This window comes from Lampris incognitus, chromosome 5, assembly GCF_029633865.1.
Source record: "Lampris incognitus isolate fLamInc1 chromosome 5, fLamInc1.hap2, whole genome shotgun sequence".
NCBI lineage: Eukaryota > Metazoa > Chordata > Actinopteri > Lampriformes > Lampridae > Lampris > Lampris incognitus.
Window position 1 is genome coordinate 14,686,271 of NC_079215.1, and position 27,241 is coordinate 14,713,511.

At 43.7% G+C, this 27,241-nt stretch overlaps 2 protein-coding genes across 2 annotated transcripts in view; one reads left to right on the forward strand and one right to left on the reverse strand.

Moving 5' to 3' along the window:
* Positions 1-16,642, forward strand: part of frem3 (Fras1 related extracellular matrix 3) — a 54,205-nt gene extending 37,563 nt beyond the window's left edge. The window contains 16 exon segments of the mRNA XM_056280622.1: positions 1,401-1,598; positions 1,712-1,876; positions 2,325-2,507; positions 2,691-2,821; positions 3,356-3,514; positions 3,890-4,193; positions 4,810-4,941; positions 5,391-5,722; positions 5,827-6,019; positions 6,151-6,255; positions 6,586-6,713; positions 6,820-6,954; positions 7,335-7,461; positions 14,377-14,564; positions 14,708-14,854; positions 16,058-16,642. Coding sequence (XP_056136597.1) covers positions 1,401-1,598; positions 1,712-1,876; positions 2,325-2,507; positions 2,691-2,821; positions 3,356-3,514; positions 3,890-4,193; positions 4,810-4,941; positions 5,391-5,722; positions 5,827-6,019; positions 6,151-6,255; positions 6,586-6,713; positions 6,820-6,954; positions 7,335-7,461; positions 14,377-14,564; positions 14,708-14,854; positions 16,058-16,642 — 3,212 coding nt within the window.
* A 1,091-nt stretch (positions 16,643-17,733) lies between these two features.
* Positions 17,734-26,535, reverse strand: smarca5 (SWI/SNF related, matrix associated, actin dependent regulator of chromatin, subfamily a, member 5). Its single transcript, XM_056280109.1, has 24 exons — positions 26,309-26,535; positions 25,543-25,662; positions 25,209-25,375; positions 24,838-24,938; positions 24,639-24,739; positions 24,310-24,489; positions 23,429-23,584; positions 23,092-23,223; positions 22,874-22,942; positions 22,670-22,779; positions 22,277-22,503; positions 22,043-22,164; positions 21,744-21,896; positions 21,493-21,625; positions 20,773-20,921; positions 20,503-20,625; positions 20,306-20,413; positions 20,094-20,207; positions 19,861-19,983; positions 19,611-19,743; positions 19,394-19,512; positions 19,023-19,235; positions 18,705-18,815; positions 17,734-18,295 (listed from the first exon to the last, which is right to left on the reverse strand). Exons 1-24 carry the CDS (start codon positions 26,381-26,383, stop codon positions 18,230-18,232), a joined length of 3,105 nt encoding a protein of 1,034 aa, XP_056136084.1. The 5' UTR covers positions 26,384-26,535; the 3' UTR covers positions 17,734-18,229.
* Positions 26,536-27,241: the final 706 nt, after the last annotated feature.

Genomic DNA, 27,241 nt, shown 5'->3' on the forward strand with positions numbered 1-27,241 from the left:
TATTCACGGTCACCTTTGTTTCAGACCCTTTTACTTAAAAGCTTAGCGTCTATAAATTAAGAAAGAAAATGTGCCAAAGTTGTTTTTAATTCATTTATTCATTCACTCATTTTGTTCAAGCTGTGAAGACAAAATAAATAAATAAATAAATAAATAAATAAAGTCCGAACCATGAACTTCTTTAAATTCATACTTATACCCTTCTCCAGTTTCTTGGCTGGTTGGACAGTGCCCCTAGTCGCTATACACCTTGCTAAACTTTGTGCAGACAGCAGCGTAAGTTGGCCAAAAATGAATCTCCCAAAGAACAGTGGGTTGTTTTATGCTGCCCCTCGCTGATTTTGAGCATTACAGAGCGGTGCTTTTACATGGCATCTTCGCTTTCTCAAGGCAGCATTTGGATCATGTGACTGGACCAACTCGCTCCTCCATGAGTAAAGCTGTTCTGCATGGACGTAACTCGAATCCCACAAGCTTGCCTTTTTATCAAACATACAGTCATTTGTCTCAAACATAATTACCCCACTCTTCCAAGCCGTCCCGGTCGCTGCTCCACCCCCTCTGCCGATCCAGAGAGGGCTGCAGACTACCACGTGCCTCCTCTGATACATGTGGAGTCGCCAGCCGCTTCTTTTCACCTGACAGTGAGGAGTTTCACCGGGGGGATGTAGCACGTGGGAGGATCATGCTATTCCCCCCAGTTCCCCCTCCTCCCCGAACGGCGTCCCGACTGACCAGAGGAGGTGCTAGTGAGGCGACCAGGACATGTACCCACATTTGGCTTCCCACCCGCAAACATGGCCAATTGTGTCTGTAGGCTAGCACGGGGATTCGAACAGGCGATCCCTGTGTTGGTAGGCAACAGAAAGACCGCCACGCCACCCGGACGCCCCCACATTTGATTTTAATTTAACCTGACAATTTCATTATGCATAAAATTAATAGCCTAATGGCCACTGTCTGCAAAATGTCATGTGCACAGTGCCAACACTGCTGAAACGAGCTAACATTAATGCTACGTTAACGGAAATGGTCAAAAACAAAGGTGCTGATTGGCCCAAAAGGAGTTCTGTGACTCTGTACTCCATTGCTTCTCCTCAGTGACCGGATGTGTGTCACAGTAAAGTGAAATTGAACTTCAAGAACTGAATTTGAATTGTGAGAACTGAATTCAGTTCCAAACTAGTAAATTAAATTTCAAATTAGGCTGATCAGATTCAGTTTCTCAGTGCAATTATTCAAGATAAACAATGCAAATTCAAATTGTGTTTCAGATTCCGTTTTTTCAAATTCAAATTAGTGATTTGAATTCAGTTTTTTTTGTTTTCAAATTCGAGTTCAGTTTCTAGTGACACATGTTTCTACTTCTTCTTGTAACAAAGGCTTATTTGTCCTTGCAGTGCCCAAGGTGCAGTTTAAGGAAGGCAGCTACAAGGTGGATGAGAGTGATGGGGAAGTAAAGGCCATAGTGTACCGTAATGGAGATATAAACCTCAAGTCGACGGTGCGCTGCTACACCCGCCAGGGTTCTGCTCAGGTTATGATGGATTATGATGAGAGGCCCAACACTGACGCGTCAGTCATCACTTTCCTACCAGGTGAGAACCCCCCCCCTTCTTTTTTTTTTTGTATTATATATATAAAATCTTTTGCTGTTTGTTACATCTTGCACTGCAAACTTCGTCTTTGCATATGAACTGTTTCTACCCAGGCGAGAGTGAGAAACCTTGCATAGTAAAACTGGTGGATGACTCCATCTATGAGGAGGCCGAGGAGTTCCGCCTGGTCCTGGGAAATCCCAAGAGCAAGTCCCCCTATGGAGCCTCCATTGGGGAGCAGAAGGAAGCGCTGGTCACCATTACGGATGAGAAAGACAGTACGTGTTTTACTTGCCTCAAAACTTTTGGTGGACGCGGTGGTTGTTGAAGCAAGTGAAATATGTCAATGACCGTAATACGGAGGTGTAGTAAGCAAAGAGGTGTTTGAAATTAACTCTACATACACGTGTGCTGAAGTATGTGTAGTTTCAAATTGAAATATTTTCAAATAGACATAAAAACTAGGAAAGAAATTTGTGCATAAATATTATATTATTTACTTGTTAAGTCAATTTTATTTGTATAGCCCAATATCACAAATTACAAATTTGCCTCAGTGGGCTTTACAGCAACACAACATCCTGCCCTTAGACCCTAAAACCAATCTGTTAGGACTTTTGAGACTCAACTAAACTTAAGCTGCAATGGAAAAGAAAAACGACGACTCAAATAAATCGTCGCCTATACTCACTCATCTTCTGAGTTTAACTTGCTCTCGATCCGCAGAGTCGATCATCCGTTTCTCTGAGATCAAGTACAGCGTGCGGGAGCCCCAGGTCAAAGGGGATGTGGCGACCGTGAGGATTCCCATCCTGCGTGTGGGCGACACCTCCAAGGTCTCCGTGGTCAGAGTGCACACGAAGGATGGCTCTGCCACGTCAGGGGAGGACTACAACCCGCTGTCAGAGGGTGAGCTGCCGCCTCTATGGGGATTCAAACGAGATTTAACTCGCGGTCATACCCGAAGTGTCGTGACCGGTGAAGTGAAACGATAAAATCGAAGCTACCCTCTTCAGAATGGCACAGTGCTTCTTGTTATGACATGCGGGTTTGTGGTGGAGATTAGACGACTTTATTCTGTGTGTTTCTAAGATGTGGAGTTCAAGGAGGGCGAGAAAGAACACTTTGTCGAGGTCGAGATCCTATATGATGGTCAGAGAGAGATGAGAGAGGCCTTCACCGTGCACTTGAAGCCGGACGAGTACATGGTAGCCGAAATCCAGGTGAGACGGAGAGCACATGGCTTATGAATACACACACATCCATGCAAAATACACACCAACATGGCTACGCACGCTGTCCCATACAGCGCTGCATACCTACACACGTGAGCGTGTGCCCTGTCGTGTTCGGCCTGCATTAAAATAGCCAGGCAGCAGCTGCCACGGTTGTCAGCAAGCCTGAATCCTAGTGTCTTATAAAAAGCCTTTGCCTTTGGAGTGGGATGCAAGGGGGGGGATTTCCTCCCACAGCCAAACAGTAGACGGGGCCTATAAACAGAACTATGTCACATTCTGCCCATACGCTCAACACTGGGTACTAACTCCTGAAAGGAAAACGTTAATTCGGTCAGATATTCACTTTTGCATCTTTACGACAGGTACATGAATGGCTGAATTGAAGAGTGATGGCATAGTTGAACCCAGGGATGAATGAAGGAAGGAAGGAATGATTGGATGAATGAACAAGAATCAACTATTTGGAACTGCCAATGGTTTAATTTCAGTGCTAACTACTCCTTGTCCTCCTCTCACCAGATGAATAAAGCCATCGTATACATTGAGGAGATGGACAGTGTCGCCGATGTCACCTTCCCTGCCGTGCCCCAGGTGGTCTCGCTTCTCATGTATGATGACACGGGGCGTACCAAAGATAAACCCCACCCACCCAATGGTTATCCTGTTGTTTGCGTAACGGTGAGCGGTTTGCGTCCTCAGAGGTGCACGTAAAGCTTCAGGAGTACAGACGAGTACCTCCAACACATTACACAATCGCCCAATGAGCCCATGTGCTGAACACAAGTATGCTTAAAAAAAAACCTCTCTCGCTTGTGTTTTGCAAATCCGGTTAACTTTTATCCTCAGCCTCACCTTCATACATTGATGGACTGAAGCCATATTTATTCTAGCTGTCATTATTTCTTTTTTAAATCTGCATCAACTCTTATCCTGGACATTTGAACATTTCAAGAGGGAGAGAGGGTCATCTGTCCTTGACTACCATTTTATTTCTCAGACAGGGCAGTTTGGCAGAAACCAACGTTGTTTTCTCTGTTGTGTCATCCCACGCAGGCCTGCAATCCGAAGTACCATGATTTTGACAAAACGGGGTCGATCTGCACGGCGGAAAACATCAACGACACGCTGACTCAGTACCGCTGGCTGGTCAGTGCCCCCACTGGATCAGATGGAGTGACCAGCCCCATGAAGGAGGTGGACACCAACACTTTCTTCACCAACACCAAGTCCATCACCCTGGACGCCATCTACTTCCAGGCCGGCTCTAGGATCCAGTGTGCCGCTAGGGCCTTCAACACTAATGGCGATGCGGGCCTAGAGCTGTCCAGCCCTATTGTGGTGATGAGCAAGGAAGAAGGTGTGTGGCAAGGGGGATCAGGCGCGAGATGACATTTGATTTATTTTTGGTTTATATGACGGTGCATCCATGCAACAGTGTATTTCCTCTGTATACACACTTCAGCTAATATCCTCTGTTCTTTTACATAGTAGTGTTAATTTGCAGTACTAATATGTCTGGTCATATTAGTGTTTATTTTATACAGTATTCCCTAATTCCTACCAACCTTTCTTATTATTATTTAACCCGGGGTGCCTTAATAGCTGAATGGTTAGAGTGCATATCACATGGCCACGGTTCGAATCCAGCCGGCGATCTTTGTTGCATGTCATACCCTCCCTCTCACCCTCATTTCCTGTCTACTTCTTCACTGCACTGTCTAATGAAAAAGTAAAATACAAAAAAAAAAGAACATTTTTTTACACCCAGCCTATTTACTGCTATCGTAGTTGTGTATTGCATGCATTGTATTTTGTCTAATGTTGACTCATGTGAGCCAACAAATGCCTTGTATGCGGGAACATACTTGGCCAATAAGTTGTGATTCTGACTCGGAGACACCATCATCAAGTCTTGTTGATGACACCGTTTCGTCTTGCTTTCAGACCGTGTTTACACTAAAATGTGTTTGTAGGTATGTGCCAGCCTCGTATTGCTGGTACCGTGGGAGCTGAGCCCTTCTCCGCTAAGATCCGCTACACGGGCCCAGATGACCCTGACTTTCCCAACCTCATCAAACTGACGGTCAACATGCCTCACATGGACGGTGAGTGATGAACCCTCGAGCCGTTTCCTCTTCACATCCCATCACACTGTATCTCCAGCGTAAACGCCAGCTCTGTGGGTGCTGAGGAGCCTGAGCACCCCCAAATATTTCTGCAAAAAAATAAAAATGGATAAATGTCAGACCGCTGGCTTTCACTAGTAACTTGTGTGCACTGAATATCAGAATGTTAAAAAACATTCATTTTTCAATAGATGGCTATGAAAAAACATTGGACAAGTTGATTTAGAAGCACTTTTGATGGGGAGAAAACAGGAAAAATACAAGCTAGATGCATTGTCATTTCTATCCTCTTGGATGGGCACCCACAAACATTTTCCCTTAAGTTAGCATGTCTGATCTCCAGTGACTGAAAGCCGTGTTTAGGTGGTCTCCTGGCGAAATAGTGAAAAAAACAGCACTGACAAGTAGAAGCTCTCCTTTCTCCCTAGGCATGTTACCGGTGATTTCCACGAGGCCTCTGTCTAACTTCGAGCTCACGCTGAGTCCTGATGGCACCCGCGTGGGCAATCACCGCTGCTCCAACTTGCTGGACTTCAACGAGATCCAGACTGGCCACGGCTTCATCACCGATGCTACCAAGAACCCGGAGATCATTGGCGAGACATCTCCCTATCAGTACAGCGTCGCCTTGCGCTCGGCCAACTCCCTGCGCTTCTACAGGAACCTGAACTTGGAGGCCTGTCTCTGGGAGTTCACCAGCTACTACGACATGTCTGAGCTATTGAACAACTGCGGAGGCTCCATAGGCACAGACGGACAGGTAAAAGATAAGAGTATGCAAGCTTGACACAGATGCACACGCTCATATTTTGCTATACACACTCAAAACAGTGTAACTTTCCCTTTCCATCGATTAACACCTAGGTGCTGAACCTGGTCCAGTCCTACGTCACCCTTCGAGTGCCTCTGTTTGTGTCTTACGTCTTCCACTCTCCTGTGGCTGTGGGAGGTTGGCAGCACTTTGACCTGCAGTCAGAGCTCAAACTCACCTTCGTGTATGATACAGCTATTCTGTGGCAGGATGGCGTTGGTAGCCCACCTGAGGCCGAGCTGCAAGGTACTGTTTTCAGAGCCACCGCTGCTCCCTGCTGGTACTCAGGAAAGGACAAATATGACACTCGTTGCTGTATTCGTCATTTGTCTGCAATAGTGAGTTGGTGTTGTTAAACGGTGACTTTGTTTGTGTAGGAGCCATGTACCCTACCAGCATGAGGATCAATGAGGAGGGCCGCTTGGTGGTCAACTTCAAAACTGAGGCTCGCTTCAGGGGACAGTTTGTTATGTCACATCCAGGTAAACGCACAAACGCAAACTCACACATTAGCACACACACATCCAAAACCTATCCAGTCGGGTCGTTCTTTATATCCCACTCCAGCTGGATTACTCTGTGGCCCACATCCATCTATTTCTGGAGGTCCAGATTAGGATGTCTTCCTGTGTGAAAACTCCGGGGTCATCCCAGCAAATGTCAAAAATGACCCCCACAGCATTTACAGTTGGGAAATAAATAGCCTCAACTATCTAGAGCTTTACAAATGCAAAGGCAGACACTGGGACTTAAGTTTTAGTTTTACCAAGAAACAACTATAAATATGTATGACTATATGCTTGTGTTTTCAGGAACCAGCCTGTCATCCATGGTGATGTGTGCGGACCACCCTGGGCTGACATTTACTCTTGCCCTCGTCAGGACTGAGCCAACCTACAACCAGCCAATGCAGCAGTGGAGCTTTGTCTCAGACTTTGCTGTGAGATCCTCTCTACTCTCTGGACTTTAGTGTTGTGTGCCGAGATGATCTCAGAACTAATGCAAGGCCTGACTGGGATTGTCCTGTTTGTGTGTGTGATTTCCAGGTGCGTGACTACTCTGGAACGTACACAGTGAAGTTAATCCCCTGCAGCGCGTCTCCCAATGGAGAGTTTAGTATCCCTCCTGTCTGCCACCCCAGAGAGCCACTTACCTTTGACATGGACATACGTTTCCAACAGGTCAGCCTGCCTCTCCTGCAAGAATAAATTAGAATAACCACACGCTTAGTACGGGTGTGCATTTTCTTAAAAGTCTAAACATACTGAATTAACTGCAAGTACACCACATGTAAATGTTGATTGTTACAAGTCGTTTGATTTGTTATTGAGTTTTGAAGTCAAATTTTTACTAGCGATGCTTTCTCCTGGTCCCGGTGCAGTTTCACCCTTCATAAGATTTTTCTTGAAACAATGATCACAGAATCTAATAATTGATGAATATTAAGGTTTTTGTTTGTTTTGTTTTTTTTACTTGAAGGGAGCTGATTTACATTTGAAATCTTTTTTTCGTCCTCCTAAAACCGAGCATCGCTCTCTGCCCTGTGTACTGGCACCTGCAGGTGAGCGACCCAGTGGCGGCAGAGTTCAGCCTCAACACTCAGATGTTCCTGCTGTCGAAGAGGGAGCTGTGGCTGTCTGATGGCTCCATGGGCTTCGGCGAGGGCACCGACGCTGCTTTCTCAGAAGGTATTGCAACAGCGACCCCTAGAGCACTTCAGTCACTGTCACACATGGTGACCAATCCTTTACTCTCAGGGGCCCTGTTCACACCAGAGCTAATCACGGTTGTCGCTCGCACATCATTTTAGCGCTTTATCCAGTCAAGTTCACACTCTTATGAACAGGCTCGACAACTGGTAGGAACAAGTCCTACTTAAGGGTGCTAGTGGCAAACGAAGTTGACTGCAGTTCCTATGTAAAAGTGCATGGCTGTACGGGAACGGGAGTTTGTCGATGCACAGTAATTAATTTCGCAACGCTCCTTGAACATTTAATTCCTCTTCAAAACAATGGATCGTGGTCCAGCTTGTGCAGACGCCGAGACAAAATTCGTTCTGAAGCGACGCCAGGTAACTTTCTGGATCTCACCAACATCTTTTACAGCAGCTGTTGCAGTTGAGACAACCAGGCTTTTTTTTTCTTTTCTTAATAGCGAGGCGACAAAATATGTGCCTTTATTTATAAGCCATGGCTCAAAAGACTTGCAGAAGAGGGTTTTTAAAATTGCTCTACATATGTGCCATAAAGCACACATACAGAGGATATAAAAAAATCTACACATCCGTTAAAATGGTTCAAGTTCAATTTTGTCATATATATATATATATATATATATATATTATATATATATTATATATATATATATATGTTACACAGTGTTGGGGAGTAACAGAATACATGTAATGGCATTACGTATTTAGAATACAAAATACGAGTAACTATTCAAATTACAATTTAAATTTATGGTATTCAGAATACAGTTACATTCTTGAAATTAACGGATTACTTAATTTTTTTTCCTTCTTTGGCGCCATTCTTATTTTAAGAGGATTGTGACACAAAATGCAGTGAAAGTGATACCTAAATGTTAGTTCAACAGTAAATTCAGTAAAACAGTATGCTATATTTTCATCTTTGTCTAAGGCTTTTCATTCTAACAGCTATGGAAATAAAGAAAAGGACATGGAAAAGTTCTCTTTCTTTCTTTTTTCTTTTTTTACCAGATAAAAAAAATCATAGATCATTTGTGTTTACATACTCTTCTAGCCTTTGTTAATATGTATTTAAGGTGACTCAAATTCAGCCAGTTGATACAATAGAAGAAACAGAGTAGTCTACTCAAGTAAGTAGTATTGTGTGAATGCTACATATACTGTTACACAAAATGTAAGAAAATATTGAAGTAATCCAAAGTATTTAGAATACATTATCCACACTGAGTAATCTAACGGAATATGTTACAAATTACATTTCATGACATGTAATCTGTAGTGGGATACATTTTAAAAATAACCCTCCCAACACTGATGGTACAGGATAACACAACAATGTAAGGCGTATATGGGTGCATCAGCTGTTCAGCAACCAGACTGTCTTTGGAAAGAAACCATTACTGAGATGGGTGGTGTGTGATTTGATGCTCCGCTAACATTTTATGGGTGGAAGGAGCGAGAACAGAACATGAGCGTAGTGGTTGGTGTCCTTAATGATGTTTTGGGCTTTCCTTTTGCAGCGAGTGGTGTAATTATTATGAGGTTGTGGTAGTTCCATGCCAGTGATCTTTTTGCTGCTGTTTTTACAGTCCTTTGCAGCAGACTGCAGTCCTGAGCAGTCATGTTGGCAAACCACACTGTGATGCAGCCTGTCAAGACACTCGATTGTACTGCGATAAAAGTTCATAAGAGTTTTGGTACTTATACCAAAACCCTTGAGACGCCTCAGAAAATACAGTCTCTGCTGTGCCTTCTTCAGGATGCCATTGGTGTTGAGAGACCATGTGAGGGTGTCTGTGATGTGTACACAGAGAAATCTAAAATTGCCCACAATTTCAACAGGTGACCCACTGATGGAAATAGGATTGTGAGTTTCTGTGACATTTAGAGGTTGTTATCATGGCACCATATGGTTAAAACTTCCACTTCCCTCCTCTAGGCCTTCTCATCACTGTCACTTATTGGTCTAATCACTGTGGTATCATCTCCAAATTTAATGATGCTGTTGTTTTCATATTTGGCAACACAGTCGTGTGTAAACAGACTCTACAATAAGGGACTGAGACAGCAGCCCTGAGGCACACCAGTCCTAAGAACTAATGTGGAGGAGTATGTTTTACCTATTCTCACAGTCTGGGGCCTGCCTGTCAGGAAATCAAATAGCCAATTACAGATAGAGTTGCCCAGACCAAGACCTCGGAGTTTCAACACCAGTTTGGATGGTACAATTGTATTAAAAGCAGAACTGCAATCAATAAACAACATATGGTCTAACCAATCTTTCCAGGCACTTCATATTAACAGAGGCCAACGCAACAGGTTGGTATTCATTAAGGCGAGAGACAGATGTTTCTTAAGTATAGGCACAATGGTGGTTTTCTTAAAACACAGTGGAACCACACACAATGACCGAGACAGGTTAAAAATGTCAGTAAAACCCTGAGATAGCAGAGTGTAACATGTCTTGAGGACACAGGAAGGGATGCCGTCTGGGCCAACAGCTTTACGAGCCTTAACCCTTTTAAAAGTTTTGCTCACATCAGCCTCTGTCACCTGTAGATCGACTTTATCGGGTGGGCACTGTGCTGCTGTCACTGGGTCCAAGTTGTGAGCTTCAAGGCGGGCATAAAAGTTGTTAAGCTGGTCCAGGAGAGAGGCAGAGGTGTTACTAGCCACACTAGGTTTGGATGTATAGTCCGTAATCACCTGCAGCCCCCTCCACATGCACCATGAGTCACCACAGCCACTGTATTCACTTTCTAGTTTGTCTCTATATTGTCTTTTAGCAGCTTTGATGGCTCTCCTTAAGTTATACCTGGATTTTTTTTTTTTTTTTAGCATTCCTTGTCCCCTGATTTAAAAGCAGTGGTACACTCCCTCAACCTTAGGTGAATGTTGCTGTTAATCCAGAGCTTCTGGTTGGGGTAGGAGGAGTGAATAGTACGTACTGGGATACAGTTATCCACACAGAATCTAGCATAGCCAGTGACTGATTGACGATACTCATCTAAACGCGAGGCTGAATCCTTAAAGATTGACCAGTCTGTTGATTCAAAACATCTCTGAAGTTTGGATTCGTGTTCTGTAGTCCAGCACTGTACTGTCCTCAAAGTGGGGTGTATGCACATCACTTTCTGCTTTTAGACAAGCAAGAACACTGACAGGGGGTCTGATTTCCCAAAGTGAGGTCGTGGGATAGAGCTGTAAGCTGCCTTGACCGTGGAGTAACAGTGTTCAAGAGTCTTATTACCTCTGGATGGGCAGGTGACATGCTGGTAAAATTTTGGTAGCACAGATTTCAGGTTAAAGTGGTTAAAGTCCCCCGCCAAAAATGAAATGGCCTCAGGGTCCAAGTTCTCCTGCCGGCTAATGGCTCCATACAGTTCATCCAGCGCTGCTGCGGCAGCAGCAGCTTGTGGTGGTATGTAGACAGCAGTTAACAACACACAGAGGAGATAGAATGGTCTGCATCTTATTGTTAGTTGTTCCAACATTTGCAATCAGGACTGAGAGACTATTTCCACGTCAGTGCAACACGAACTGCTAATAAATAAGTATACACCACCTCCCTTTACCGTGCCAGTAATCGTCATGGAACGGTCCATGCAGTGCACAGAAACACACAACGGTCCTTTGTGTACCTTGAGAGCTTATTCGGAAATGAAGTTCGTCCAGCTTGATGTTGAAGGACTGGATGTTAGAAAGCAGTATGCTGGGAATCAGGGCCCGGGCAGGGCGCTGTCTTAACCTCACCAGGGTGCCACCTCTTTTACCTCGCCTCCGGCAGCACTGTCTGCGGCAGTTACTCCATGGCGGTACCTGTTTGTTACTGGTAATCTTACTTGGCAAGTCCCGCGGCTTCCAGCTGTTGGGAATGTCTAATCTTATGTCCAGTAAAGTCTGGCAATCATAGGTAATTATGCAAGATGTGTTTTGCACATATAAAACAAAAGCGACATACATGAAAAAACAACAAAGTGAGAGCAGCTCATAGCGATTCGCCACGGTATGGCGCCATCTTCGATCTCATCACATGATTTTATAAATGAAGGTTTTTGTGATGTAAAAAAAAAATAAACCAAGATAAATCATGTCAGAACTTTTTCCACCCTTAATGTGAAATTACAACCTATAAAAATAAAATGAAAAACAATCAGACACATTTTAGGGGAGAAAAAATACAAAACTTACAAAAACTTGGTTGCTTAAGTGTGCGCTTCCTTTTATAGTTGGAGATGTGGCTGTGTTCAGAATTAACCTATCACATTCAAACTCATGTTAAATAGTAGTTAGTATACACCTGTCATTAATTAAAGTGACACTGATAAACATCCATCCATCCATCCATTATACGAATACGAACTATCTCAGCAGTCATTGGGCGGCAGGCGGGGAGACACCCCGGACAGGCCGCCAGGCCATCACACACACACACACACACACACACACACCTAGGGACAGTTCAGTATGGTCGATTCACCTGACCTACATGTCTTTGGACTGTAGGAGGAAACTGGAGCACCCGGAGGAAACCCACGCAGACACAGGGAGAACATGCAAACTCCACACAGAGGACGACCCGGGACGACCCCCAAGGTTGGACTACCCTGGGGCTCGAACCCAGGACCTTCCTGCTGTGAGGCGGCACAGTGGCGCAGTGGTTAGCGCGACGCTGATAAACCCCAAATAAATTTCAGCTGTTCCTGTAGGATTTTCCTGACATCATCTTGGGCTGCATCCAGCTGTAAGACATGGTCCACAAAGAGCTTACAAAGCATGAACGGGATCTCACTGTTGAAAGGTATCGATCAAGAGAGGGGTACAAAAGAATTTCCAAGGGATTCGATATACCATGGATCACAGTGACGACAATCATCAAGTGGAGAAAATGTGGCACAACAGTGACATTACCAAGAACAGGATGTCCCTCCAAAATTGATGAGAAGACAAGGAGAAAACTGGTCAGGGAGGCTGCCAAGAGGCCTGCGGCAACATTAAAGGAGCTGCAGGAATTTCTAGCAAGTACTGGTTGTTCTCTACATGTGACAACAATCTGCTGTATTCTTCATATGTCTGGGTCATCGGGTAGGGTGGCAAGATGGAAGAATTTCCACATAAAAAAAAAACAAACATCCAAGACTGACTAAATTTAGCAAAACGATACATACAGTCTCCCAAAACCACGTGGAGAAATGTGTTATGGTCTGATGAGACCATGGTTGAACTTTTTGGCCATAATTCCAAAAGGTATGTTAGGTGTAAAAACAACACAGTACATCACCTTTTGGTGGACACCATACCCACGGTGAAGCATGGTGGTGGCAGCATGATGCTTCGGGGCTGCTTTTCTTAAACTGAAACTGGGGCTTTAGCCATGTGGAGGGAATCATGAATAGCTCCAAATACCAATTGATTTTGGCTCAAAACCTTCAGGCATCTGCTAGAAAGATGGCGATGAAGAGGAATTCACCCTTTCAGCACAACGGCGACCAAAAGCATACATCCAAATCAACAAAGGAATGGCTTCAACCAAAGATCAAGGTTTTGGGATGGCCCAGGCAGAGCCCAGACCTGAATCCAGTTGAAAATCTGTTGGGTGACTTGAAGAGGGCTGTGCACAGGAGATGCCCTCGCAATTTGACGGATCTAGAACATTTTTGCAAGGAAGAGTGGGAAAATGTTGTCAAGTCAAGATGTGCCAAGCTAATAGACTCTGACCCAAAAAGACTCAGTGCTGTAATAATATCTGAAGGTGCCTCAACAAAGTATATTAGTTTAGGGTGTGCACACTTGTGCAATTTGCAAGTTTGTTGTTTTTTTTTCTCTTTCACTTAGATTTTATAGGTTGCAATTTAACATTAAGGGTGGAAACATCCATCCATCCATTATCTGAACTGCTTATCCTGCTCTCAGGGTCACGGGGATGCTGGAGCCTATTCCAGCAGTCATTGGGCGGCAGGCGGGGAGACACCCTGGACAGGCCACCAGGCCATCACAGGGCCGACACACACACACACACACACACACACCCATTCATACCTCGGGACAATTTTAGTACGGCCACTTCACCTGACCTACATGTCTTTGGACTGTGGGAGGAAACTGGAGTCCCCTGAGGAAACCCACGCAGACACGGGGAGAACATGCAAACTCCACACAGAGGACGACCCGAGATGACCCACCAAGGTTGGACTACCCCAGGGCTTGAACCCAGGACCTTCTTGCTTGCCGCACTAACCGCTGTGCCACCTTGCCGCCAGGGTGGAAACATTTCTGGCATAATTTATCTTGATTTCATTTTTTTTACATCACAGAAAGCTGCCATTTTAGCGGGTGTGTAGACTTTTTATATCCACTGTAAACATATTTCACAGGCGCTTTTGTGCCTGGTGGCAGACAAATTACATAACGAAAAACAAGGCTAGGGAACTGATCTGAATGGTGACTGTATCGTTCTCCCAAAATTAATGTAGTGATACATTAAAGCGAAAGTTACCTGGTGCTGCTTTAAGTTTACGGCTGGATTCCTGTTTGCTGCATTCACTGCTGGAGAAGACACGAAAACAAACAACTTCTCTGGCCACTCTCTGCAGAAATAAACCAAACTTGAGGGGCAACATCCATATGTGTTGACTCTGGAGATCGTGATATTTCGAAATGCAAGATTTACACTCAGAGCATACATTGAACTATTACAGATTTACAGAGCTGTAAATACAGGAGCGAGTCCTGTTACTCGCTCATACGTATAAACATTCTCGGTCTTGTGAATATGTGAGTGTGGACGGACACAGAATGTGAGCGCTCCAGATGATAACTTCAAATGTGAACTGGGTGAAACTGAACCCCTCTTGGCAACTAACTCATCTCCCCCTCTTCTGTGGTCCAGGGTCCTCAATCTATGGTCGTGTGATGGTAGACCCAGTCCAGAACCTTGGCGATTCCTTCTCCTGCAGCATTGAGAAGGTTTTCCTCTGCACTGGAAGAGACGGATATGTCCCAAAATACAATCCCACCGACAAGGAGTATGGCTGCCTGGCTGATGCTCCCTCACTGCTCTACAGATTCAAGATCCTAGTAAGGCACAATACATACATGGGGCTTTATTTTGGTTTCACATGGAACCTCTTGTTCGGGGTTTTAACGAAGACTAAACTTAAGGACACTTCATAACATTAGACTTTCATAAACAGAATGAGAAATCTGTCTGTGATCTGCAGGACAAAGCTCAGCCAGAGACCCAGGCCACAGCATTTGGGGATGTTTCCTTTGCAGCCACTTTAGCCCAAGACACCCCTGAAGCTCTGCCTCTGATCAGACAGCCTGGATCAGATGGCTTCACCCTCTCCTCATCACCACTCTTTCAGGTCTGCACAACGGCATACGGTTATAGGCATGCACGCAAACAGCCACACGCACAGGTGCCAGCTCTGTGGGAGGGAGCTTAGAGGCTCCAGCATCCCCCATATTTCTGCCCCGTGGCCAACCTCCACCTCCAGGAAAAAGTAAAAATGAATATGCTTCATCAAAAAGATGTTAATTGGAATGAGATTGGTTGTTACCATCTAAAAAAACAAAACAAACATAATGCTTGATTTTAAAAACATGCGACAACCAAATGTGACATTAACCAAAGCCATAGCTACCCCCCCATTTTACCTAAAGATTTGATAAACATCATTTGTAAACACTGAATTACAACAATGGTCAAAACTCACAGAAAGCTGAATCGGTTCATCTGGACACAGCGTTTATGCACAGAACATCAACATTTTGTCCAGATGAACTGATTCAACTTCAACTATGATTTTTACCTGGATTACTGAGCATGTATGAAGAGTGTTCAAAACTATATTGCGTATTTTTCATGGTGGGTCTGGAGCGTTCCTGTACATAAGGGTTGCTTCTACAAAAAAAGCCCCATTGTCATGACAGTTCTGTCAGGGAGAAAATGGGTAAAAATACAAGATATAGGTGATTTTATCAGGGGTGCTGCCAGGGATTTTGCACCCCTATAAAGAATATGTCTGAGCGCCCTTTATTTATTTAATTAATCGAATAATTATTTTATTATTTTCCTGACTTCTCTAAACATTAAATCCCTCCCTCTACCTTCATCCCATGCTACCAGCTTGCCCAACAATCCCCTCATCAACAGCTCCGCCAATAAGGGCCCCATCTTCTTAGTTTGACAAATTTACATATAAAATGCTCTTAACAAAAAGGAATGTGAGACCACCGTAGCCCAGATTGAACCCGTAGACTGTTTCCTGTGGATTGGGAATCAGAGCCGTCTTTGACAAGATCTGGCCATATGCCATTGGGTAATCGGGTGGGATAAGGGGAAAAACTAGAAATAAATTTATAAAAAAAGATTTTGAGCACTGTTGTGGCGCCCCCTCTAGTCTGGCGCCCTTAGAATCTTCATAACATTATACCCACTTACAGCTCTACTGGATTTTATGTCTGTCCTTTTTAGATTAGCACCCACAATCGTTTTCATAAGTTGGGGCCTATAACGACATGTTCACAAGATAAACAGGCTCCTGTGTTCTGTGCATGTACCCTAGGTGGCTGCTGGCCGGGAGTGGTTCATTCATACCATCTACACAGTCCGTTCCCGAGAAAATGCCAAGCGCAATATCGGAAAGCGCAGCGTGGAGTACTTGCATCACAGCCTGTCCTACGTTGACCAGCCTCAAACCCAACACGACGCCTCCAAATCGGCCACCCGTCACAGACGCGCAGCCCCAGTTCCCTCTGGCGCAGACCTGGCCAAGGACATTGGTGTCGATAACAACCGCGGCACAAACATCCAACATATTGCTCTGGACCGATCAGACCGCATGGTGGTCAGCCAGCGCCAGCCCTGGTCCCCCAGCCGTGACCTTGAGCCCCTCCGGGAGCGCCCCCTGTTGGAGAGATCTGACAAAGAGCCCGCTGACACCTCCACCCTGGCTATGTTGGTCGGCCTGGCAGGCCTGATCCTCTTCATCTGCCTCATTGCTACCATTGTCATACTGCTGGTGCGACGTAAGAGGCAGGCAAAGAAGAACCAGTTCCCTCCCTACGCCACCTCATCATCTACCGCCTACAGTGGCTATAGCCAAGGGCCACTGAGCATGTGGAACAGCTCAGACAGCTCTGAGGTCTAGAGATTATAACACCCATCACTCACAACCTCTGTCCTTGCCCCTTGTTGGATAGACTGAATGTCTCAACCATGGTGCCTTCCTTGCCCAGCTTTTCTAGCACTGATAAGAGCCCAATAAGACCTCAGTATGACAAGTGCAGTATACGTGTTTTAACGCCTACACACGGGTAAGGCACCAGAAAGACTATTACGGCTTACTGAACCCCAATGAAGCGTCACGGCTTGCTCTTGCTGCAAGGCAACTACGGTGGTAGGTACTGTAGGTTTCTGCCCTTTCTTTTGCTGTCCGCTCTTAGCTGTGGCTGAAAGTAATATTCGCCTGCTTCATTGGTTGTCGTGTTGAAAAATACCCCCCCCCCTTTATTTGAGGCTTGAGAATGTCCGACAACCCCTGCATCAACAAATGCAATTAGGAGGAGGCAAGCCTATTTCAGTTTAATAAAAGTTGAGATTTTTATGGTCCTTTAAGAATTTTATTTTGGCCAAAGTGGTTTTTTTGTTTTGTTATTCTTGTAATTCATTGTGTCCGTTACTTTGTTTTTGTGGAGAGCAGAGGAAAAAATGGGTTGAATGTTAGTTGAAGCTGACCTAAATGAATGACGTGATGAATACTTGTTGAACATTGACGGTGCACTGTTGAGCTTTAAAAGGCCTTCAGTCCTTCAGTATACTTGACCTCTGCAAAATACTGATGTGGTGCTTCTCAAAGGGATTGTAACTGCTGCCATTTTAGTATTTTCAAAATGTGGAACTATCCGAATGTGTTTATATACTTTCTTCTTTTTTTTTTTTAAGAATGTGGCTCAAATCACATGCAAACAACCTGTGAGCAGAAAAAAAGGTATTAATTCACCCTGGTGAAACTTGAAATATTAAATGAGACACTTGTGTTCTCAGCCTACCAAATCCTGAGAATATATTTTCAAGTCTAAAAAGTAAACCCTCTTTATCCTACACAGACGACAGTATATTTTCATGTGCCGATTAGCAGTAGACATTTGACTAATTCGTTTGAAATCGGTGCCTTTTTAATTTTGTGATGGTTTCAATTAAGTGTGCGGATGTATACCAATTACAACTGCTGAAATACAACAAATGTATGTTTTTGGATCAGTGTCTGTCTTAGCTGAATGCATGCATTCAAGATGATTTTTTTTTTAATAAAATGGGGACGTTTATTTATGATGTTCAAAAAGACATTTTCTACTTCACATAGGAAGGTAAAATAAGTTTCTAAAAAAGGGAGGGGGGGGTACACGTCATTACAAGCATTGGAATGTAGTACAACCAACAGGCATAAATACATTTATCTTAAACTCAAGTACAAGTAAAAAAAAAAAAATCAAAATGAAAGGTGGCAAACTACACCAGCACAGCTGCAGTATTTGGGTGAGTCACTAGGAGGCGCATCTGCAAATGAGCACTTCCTACCTTCTACGACTAGACGCTAACGTGGCTAGCGAGAAGAAGTTCGGTTGGGAGGTTTACTACACAGTACATCATTACATCCCGTGAAACAAATACAGATGCTACAACTGTAAATACTGGAGCTGGCTGATGCGCTTGTTCAGCCACTGTATGAAAATTTTTACAACTTCAGTTTTTTCCTGCGTCCACGTCCATCTGGGTTGCTCTCGGACTTGCGCTTATGGGCCTATGAAAGAGGAACATCAACAAGGGAAAAATTAAGAAATGGGGGGGGGGGGGGGGATACGCCGAAGAATTCTAACATTTAGAATAAAGTGAAAAAAGTCAGTTTACCAGCACCACCTGCTAAGTATGCACAGTTTTATTTGACATTTTTAGCTTTTATTCAATAGGACAGGAGGGACAGGAAACAAGGTGAAGAGGGCAGGGAAAGACATACGGCGAAGGATCCAAGCAAGAGTCGAACAAATGCTGCAATGAGGCCGGAGCCAGTTAAGCGTCTACCATGTAGGCTCACTACATGGTAGACGCTTAACTGGCTGAGCCATCAGGACGCCCTGAGGATGGACAATTGTATGAGTTTCGCCAACCAAGTAAATGGCGTCCTGCTAGTTAACGTGAATGTTTCAACTTACCGAGCTAGACTTTGGCCCCCTTTTCTTTTTCTCAGCTTTCTCCCTCTCCTCGAGCTCCATGTTCTCTCTTTCGATCAGTGTAATCAAGGTGTTGCATCGCCTCTGCAGCTCCTATTCACAAAAATCAAGCATCATCTTTTAAATCTACAATCATTAAGATAACGTTTTCCGTTAACTTACTGTAGCCTACAGTGAATCTTCCAAGAATGTTAAAACCTCCAACACAACATCAACATGTCCAGATAAACTGCTTAGCGCAGACAAATCATCATTGTTTCATGTGAAGATCATAACGGTCACCTCTCGCAGAACACTCACCATGGCAGTTCGGGATTTGAGGAACCAGTCAAACCGGAATTGGGGCGAGTTGCGGATACATTGGCGTAGCTCATCGTACACACTCTCTTTATCAAAGCCCAGCTTGTGAAGCATACAAATAAGGAAGCGGTCTTCCTCCTCTGTGTAGTTCTTGCCTTTGTTGGTACCATAGGAGATTCGCAGTTGGTGGAAAGGCGCCTTGTAACGACCAATCTGGACAAGTAACGATGAGAATAATTAAGTTACAGAAAAATATGTGAAGAGGTATTTCAGATGATTAAGAGTTTCAAAGTTCAAGAGGCATCACAGATGAATTTTGTTCGACCAGTCGGCCATGTAATTTGGAGGCCAAGTAGCTGACAGTAAGCTACCTTTGAGTCCAGTGCCTTCTTGATACTGATCCTTCTCTGGATTCTAGCCTCTCCTCTTTCTATCTGAGCCATAATCTTCTCTATGTCCTGCAGCTCATTGCAGCGCTCCCAGAACACAGCTGTAAGAATGAAAGCGAACCCACATTCAGAAAATATGACCACCAGTCAAGAGTTTGCATTTAATTCTTCCAGTACAGAAGACATGTAGAGTTAATACCTGAGTATTCCATGACTTCTTCAGGAGTTTTACCCTCGACTTCTCTGGCAATGTTCTCAATGTCATCTCTTCCCCACTTCTCATTGGCTTTAATAAACTGATTGAAGTCACGTTTGTTCCAAATAGTAAAGCCCTGCAAAGAGTTTACCGTTAATAAAAACTATGTACAGTAAAAAAAGAAAAGAAAAAAGGCACAATATTTGTGTTTACTTCAATATCAACAACATTTTTACTGTGGCTGAATAAGTACCTGTGAGAGAAGGTTCTCCTTCTCCTCAAGTTCCTCTTCAGATAGGGCCTCAGCCTCGTCAATTTTCGCCTGCTCCTCCTTTTGATGCTGTGCCGAGTTTGGCATGTCAGGGTTACGCGGGACCTATCGAGACAAGGCATAAATTAAGTTAGAAACAGCTCATGAGATACCCTCTCAGAACAAATTAAATGCATGACAAGGACCCTCTTGCTTCAACAGCTGCTTTATTGTACCTTATACCCAATAGTCTTTCTGTAGAACAGAATCTCCTTCTCCAGAAGCTCAAACAGACGGGGAGGGAAGAACTGGAAGTCCTGGACATTGGGCTGCTTGGGGGGTCGAGGAGCCTGTGAAAAAATAAAAAGCAAATATTTGTGAATACAGTTTGGATAACATCTTTATCACTCAAAATCACGAGAGTGGTTTTAGAGTGACATAGCCTTACCTTTGGTGCTTTGGGCTCACTGACTCGTAGAGCCTCTCTGAAGTAGGCATCCACTGCATAGTTGGCCTTCCTCTCTCTCTTGGGTGGCTCAATCCAATTGGTGATGACCTGAATGGAGTGAGAACAGAGCAAGTGGTCAAAAACTTTATGTTTGGGGATGTAGAGAGGGAACTGTAAAGGGATGTTGGCATCTTTACTTTTTTTTTCTCTCTGTAGTCCTCTCCTTCAAATGTATAAACACTGCTGTTCTCTGTGTCCATGGTGAAATTCCTCAAAGAGCTCTCACCCAGGTTGGACATCTTCTCCTTCATCTCCATAGTCTGGTAAAAAAGGGATTAAAATGTTATTACCTCTCTTGTGGAAAACTAAAATATTTCCCAATATACAATACTGTGTCAATAATGAGTATTCAACTAATGCAAAACATGATAAAGATTTTTCTTTTCTGTATTATGCCATATGCTCACCTTCCTCTCTCCCCTCTCCAGAATCACGTTAATGTCATCATCAGTGATCTCGCTCTCCTTGGAGGCAAACACATGGGTGGCGCCGTGGCGAATAATGGACAGCATCTCATCCTTACCCAGTTTGTTTGCACTTGGGTCCACTAGCCTTCCTATGATAGAAACATAATCCTTGGTAACCCTGTTAAAACCCTAATCTTACATTCCGTAACACCCTTACATTGGGTTTTAATATGTTGAGAATTGGTGATGTCCAACCCATGCAAGTGTTTGACGTAAAGTTTCTTATAGGATTATTGGTAACACTTTAGTATGGGGAACATATTCTAAGTAACAAAAACTTAATTTAGAGTAATTTAACACCATGAACACTTGTAGTTTTCTGTTTTGTTATGTAAGAACAGACCATATTCATTAAGTGTTAGTAAGGGAGAATAACTGTTCTTGTGGTACTACCACCTTATAAAGTCCATACTAAGCAAAGCATATTGAGATGGTACTACTAATTAGCAATAATTCCGAGGTTATAGAGGGAAAACTCATAGTGAATGGCTTACTGGTTGTATAATAAGGCCATGCAGAATAAGGCATTAATGAGTACGTAATAATGACCAATTAAGAGCCAATATGTTGCTAATTTGCATGCTAATAAGCACTTAATTAATGGTGACTATGTTCCCCATACTGAAGTGTTACCGGATTATTATATGGCACATGGTGTACCTTGCTGGATGACAATGGAGTCCAAGCGTAGTTTCATCTCAGCCCTCTCCACAATCCTCTCCTCCACCGTGTTCTCGGTGATGAAGCGAAACACACGCACCTGCTTCTGCTGACCAATCCTGTGAGCTCGGTCCTAAAAGAGGAAAGGGACCATAGATTTGATTCTCGAAAAAGAAATGAAACCACTTTTGACAACAAAAAACAGTCACTTTTTGGTCAAAGTAGGCAGTTCAAAGATTCCAAGTACTGACCATGGCCTGCAAGTCCACCTGAGGGTTCCAGTCTGAGTCGTACAGGATAACAACATCTGCTGTGGCCAGGTTGATACCCAATCCTCCAGCCCTGGTGCTCAGCATGAAAATGAACTTACTACTGTTGGGTTCGTTGTATGCATTGATAGAGATCTAAAAATTACAAAACATGTAGAACTCATTAGAACTACAGTCAAAGCACACAGTATGGGTCAGTGATTTTGATAGTAGAAGCAATTTTCATAATCATTTTAATTCATCCATATCAGCTGTTAAAGGCTCTTTTCTATGCATCAAACCTGTCTCTCTTCGTGTGGGGTCTGACCATCAAGGCGACAATAGCCATAATTCCTCCACATACAGTAGTCCTCCAGGATGTCCAGCATCCTGGTCATCTGACTGAAAATTAGCACACGGGAACCTGGAAGGGAGGGAATAAGTTAGCCGGGGTCAAGTAAATTGACAGGAAAGCTGATTTTGTTGTAACTAGAAAGAGAAATCCTCATTTGGACATTTACAGATGATTCACACACCCTGATCTTTCATTTTGGGTAGTAACTTGTCCAGCACCGCCATCTTGCCACTGTTAACAACCAAATGGAGGTCAGTGGTATAGGGGGGACCTGGCTCAGCCCCATCAAACAGGTATGGGTGGTTGCAGCACTTCCTCAACTGCATCAGTACATTCAACAGACGCATCTTGTCCATCTTGCCTGCTGAGTTCAGGATATCTATGTCCTTCATCAGAATCTTTGTGTACCTGAGGGTTGTTGTTAGTTGTTATTCTTTATCATTTTATAAGTGTTATCAAATTTCATGTTATTACAAAGCATAATATGACATAAGTAATGCTTGTGAATGGTTGGGATATGTAACAAACACATTTGCGACTAATGCTTGTCTTAGAAAGACAGAAGGACACTTACCATTCTCTCTGCATCTTACTCAGGCCCACATACATCTTAATCTCTTTCTTTGGAAGCAGAGACTTCTCTACATCAGCTTTTATACGACGTAGCAAGAAAGGACGCAGCACCTACATTTGAGAAAAAAAATGTCTTGAGTTACTATGAAAATATAACCAAGCAAACAGATGTGCTAGTAAAATATAAAGACCCATTATTACATACAGTGTGAAGACGCTCAACCAACTTCTGATCACCAAGGCAATTGTTTGTGTCGAACCAGGAGTCAAAGTCCTGTGAAAACAGAAGTTTAAATGACTAGCTGAATACATTTCAGAACCTTACACGTACAGCCAGAGACTTTTCGTTAAAATGAGTGTGGATATATATATATATATATCTTTGCTAAAATTTCATTTTGTGTATTAACTTGTGCCTCTAACCTCAGATGAGTTGAAGACATCAGGCAGCAGGAAATTGAGCAAAGCCCAAAGTTCATGGAGGTTGTTTTGCAGGGGTGTTCCAGTCAGCAGCAGGCGGTTAGTAGTTTTAAATTCTCGAACAATTTCTGACAGCTGTGAAAAATTCAATACATTTTCTGTTATTTTAGGCAGTACTATATTTTATGCAACAGTTGTTCAGAACAGTATTAAAAGCATCAGCAAACAGTATGGTAGTATTCAAAGTATTCTACATTTACATATCACTTTGCACAAAGGAATTTTTACATTTAGAAATCCTAAATTCTGACTTTTAGATGTATGCAGGTAAATGCCAAACCTTTGATTTCTCATTCTTGATCCTGTGGGCCTCGTCAATGACCAGGTACCTCCAGTTGAACTTCTTGAAAACTGCCTTTTCAATAATCAGCATCTCATAAGAGGTGACACACACATCCCACTCCCCTGGCAGCAGGACATCCCTGATCAGGGCCGTCTGTAAATGAAGTATATGAAACCGATCATTGTTTTCAGTTGCTATGCCACTGTATTGTTTATAAGGGTGAGGATACCTGCAGTCAGTTGAGACTGAAGAGGTCACTTAGATGAGTGATGAAACATTTCTCTCAATAAACGTTGTGTCCAGATGAACTGATTCAATTTTCTGTGATTTTATTACCTGGATTATCTAGCGTGCATAAAGACAAACTCTGTATGTAGGTCTAGATGAGTACGGCAGACATATTCACATATGTGAATGTGTCCAGCTCCAAAGTATACTACCACAATCATATACAGTGGTGGTTCTTGATCAGATCCTTCGGGACCACCAGTACTGCTGGTTTTCTATCTTGCCAGATAGTTTGTAACATTCACCTGTTATCTGGGTCTAAAACCTCCCTGACTGTAGGCTGGATTAACTGGAACAACAGGTGAATGTAATAAACCACCTGTCAAAATAGAAAAACTGCTATAATGGTGGCACCCGAGGACCATATTGAGAGCCACTGATCTACACTATCTATTAGTGACACAAACCAATTGAAAATGAACAATGCCTTACTTTATGAAAAAAGACTACTTACTAAAAGACTGCTTACTAACTGGTGGCAATTTGCTCAGAGGGAGAAAAGGCAGAATTATTACGCTTGTTTTTAGAGGCAATTCCATCAAGCACATTTTTACATAAATTCCTATGTGGGAAATTTGGACAAAACTTACCCTCTCATCTCTGTCTCCAATAAGACAGACAGCTCTAAGTGAAGGCACCCAGCGCTTGAACTCATTCATCCAGTTGTATAGGGTGGATTTGGGCACCAGCACCATGTGGGGGCCTGGAATATTTCTGTAGTGCTTCATGTAGCCAAGTAGGGAGATCGTCTGAAGGGTCTTTCCCAAACCCTAAAGAGCAGCACACACGTAAAAAGGGAAAGGGTTAGATAATGCACTAGTATATAAACATGCAACAATATCAAACAAAATCACTGGCTATATGGATACTTCTTTAGACTTGCACTTTTCAAGGGAACACACTGATTGGTGGTACATACCATTTCATCAGCAAGGATGCCATTGATTCCATTCTCATACAGAGAGATGAGCCAGTTCAGACCACGGACTTGGTAATCCCTCATTTTACCCGTTTTGACATCTAGTTGTCAGATGAAGAGACATATAATGAAGACATCAGCTCACACTTGACATGGGATCCCTCATCCTGTGTCTAAATAAAACTGGACAATTTCTTACATGATGGGGAGTCATCAAAGCGAGTGCAGACATTAGTAGCCCTGTTGCTTTCATTAAGAAGTTCTTCATCCTCCTCTTGCTCTGTGCGACGATGACGGTTGCTGTTAAACACAGAAGTCAAGACGTCTCAATGTTGCTATTAATTTCTTTTTAAATACTTGTGCATACTTTTATCTATCTATATATTTTTTTCTTTGCCACAGCACCACGGGATCATTAACGTTGCACCCTATTTATATTAAATGTCAAGATCAGTGAGGCCCACTTAAATCATTAGAATATGTAGAGTCGCTGCTATTCTCTCATACTCTTCAATCATGACCAATTGCGAATACTGGCCATTTCATCTTTTGAAGTGGCTATCCACTCACTCTCCAGCAGATAGAAGGTTCTGTTTTTCATCCTTCTTGATGCGAGGACGTCCTGGCTTCATCTTCAAGGGAGAAGTGGGTGTCTTCTGTGCTGCTGGTTGGATGAAATGGGCGAACACCTCAGTTTGCTTCAACAGGTACTCAAACCTGTTCGTCCGATCTGTTTGCTGTATACATTAAAAAAAGTTAAAGATTATTAAAAAAAAATATATATATATATATAAATAAATAGGTCGATTTCATCATCTCAAACTTAGGAGTGCACCACATGCTGTAAACAATTAAGTCAGTAGTGGTAGTAAGTAGTTAGCAATAATTAATGGGATGCCTTTACCACTTTCTCTTCATAGCCTGGTGTAGAGTCCTTGGTCTGTGATGAAGAGGACGGATCTTGTCCATCCTGTCCAGCTTCTGATGAAGACTCTTTCCCGGCCTCCGATGAGTCAGACTTTTCCTGTACATCAAGTATACAAAAAGTAAACTTCACTGACTTTGCTGTCACAGGTGTAATGCACATACGAGTCGCTCGCGTTAGCTGCCAATAAACCAAGGAGGGTCCGCTATTTAATTTTTTTTTTAAACCAAACAAAAAAAGAAATGGTAAACGCTGCAGCATCCCTCCCTCGGCTGCCACTGTCTTCCGAGTCCGAAAACAATGGATGTGGACGGCTGAGGGAAGTACAGTTGGCTTAAAATCTCAGTCGGAGAAACAGAAAGTAAATACACTACTCGTGCCACGTACTCGAGAGTAATGAGCGGGGAGGCTACTTGGATAAAAGTGCAAACCCCGTTTCCAGCCGAGAGTTAACAAGACAAAGCTAACAGAAGCGCTTACGAGACGAGCCGGCCTCGTTGCAGGGCGAACCGGGAGCGGGATGGAGGTGCTGGCTAGAGGATTTCAGCGCTAGCTAACGCTCGCACTGCGACTAGCGCAACGACTCACCACAGGTAGCGAGAATACAGTTCGAGACGACTGGACCTGGGCATCGTGTGCGTGAGGGAGAAAACGTGCACTATTTACAGACTCTAGCCGGAGACCTTTGGTAGATATACGTGTACTCAACCATGGTGATAACGATGTTCACCCAACGTTATCTCACCTCCACTCCTCCGGTTTCTTCAACTTCAGTCTGTTCGTCCCGCTGTTCCACGCCGTTTGCACTTTCGGACATCATCGCGGAAACTCCTCTTCGACTCGAGCTGACTGCCTGTGTAAGGTTACTGTGTCCTTCCGTACAGAAAGGGTTTCTCACGCGTCGGAACGGTGAATGAAAACGATCCTATTGTTTACAATGAAAGACGCCGTGCCACACGCAACATTCGCGCTAGCTTGTGCTCTCTTAGCTACCCGCGCTAACATAACCCGGTGAGCGAGCACTTATCGCGAGATTTGATAGCGTCAGCCGCTTGAGACGAGCGGACACGCTGGTTGCCATGTTTGTTTGTTATAAGGGACTTTGGCCTTTCACCCCCCCCCTCGAAAACCGCTTGAAGTGAGATATTAGCGGTAGCGAGTTGCCGTTTGTTGGACTTGTTTTAAATCGTGTTTGTTTTGGTTTAGCTTTTTTTGCTGTTTGGCTGAGCACAGAAACACAGGAGTGTCTATTGTAAACGAAATGTAAAATTTCCACCCCACACAATTCCACCTGCTGTCGATTTTCATTCGTGGCACAAATACTGTAGCTGCCGGCGCAGGAGGGAGGACAGGGCCTGGTAGACGTCTAATCACAGCTCACGGCCTTCAGGCTGCAGAGGCTGCTCTACAGCCGTGGCCTGCCATGGACAGATACTGCCTGTTTGCTGCTAAGGGGGGCTGGACGCCTAGGCTACGACGAACACGTGTTCCTGCTTCAGCCCCAGGCCATCGATTTAACTGATCTGACACCTTTTCACCAGTCTGTCTTACAGGCGTGGCAGGTTTTAACATTCCGTCTGGAAGCTGTGATGATGTGGCTCTTTGAGGAGCCCTTGTTTGGTAACAGTTTCATCACCTCTCAGGGTTCAACTTCTGTTAGCCTGAGATCCAGATTGAG

Coding starts and splice junctions, on each gene's coding strand:
- smarca5 (XM_056280109.1), bottom strand. CDS start 26,383: ATGATGTCCGAAAGTGCAAACGGCGTGGAACAGCGGGACGAACAGACT. Junction 21,897..22,042: donor CCCCACACGAAGAGAGACAG/GTTTGATGCATA, acceptor TGTAATTTTTAG/ATCTCTATCAATGCATACAA. Junction 20,922..21,492: donor CTCCATTGTCATCCAGCAAG/GTACACCATGTG, acceptor TTTCTATCATAG/GAAGGCTAGTGGACCCAAGT.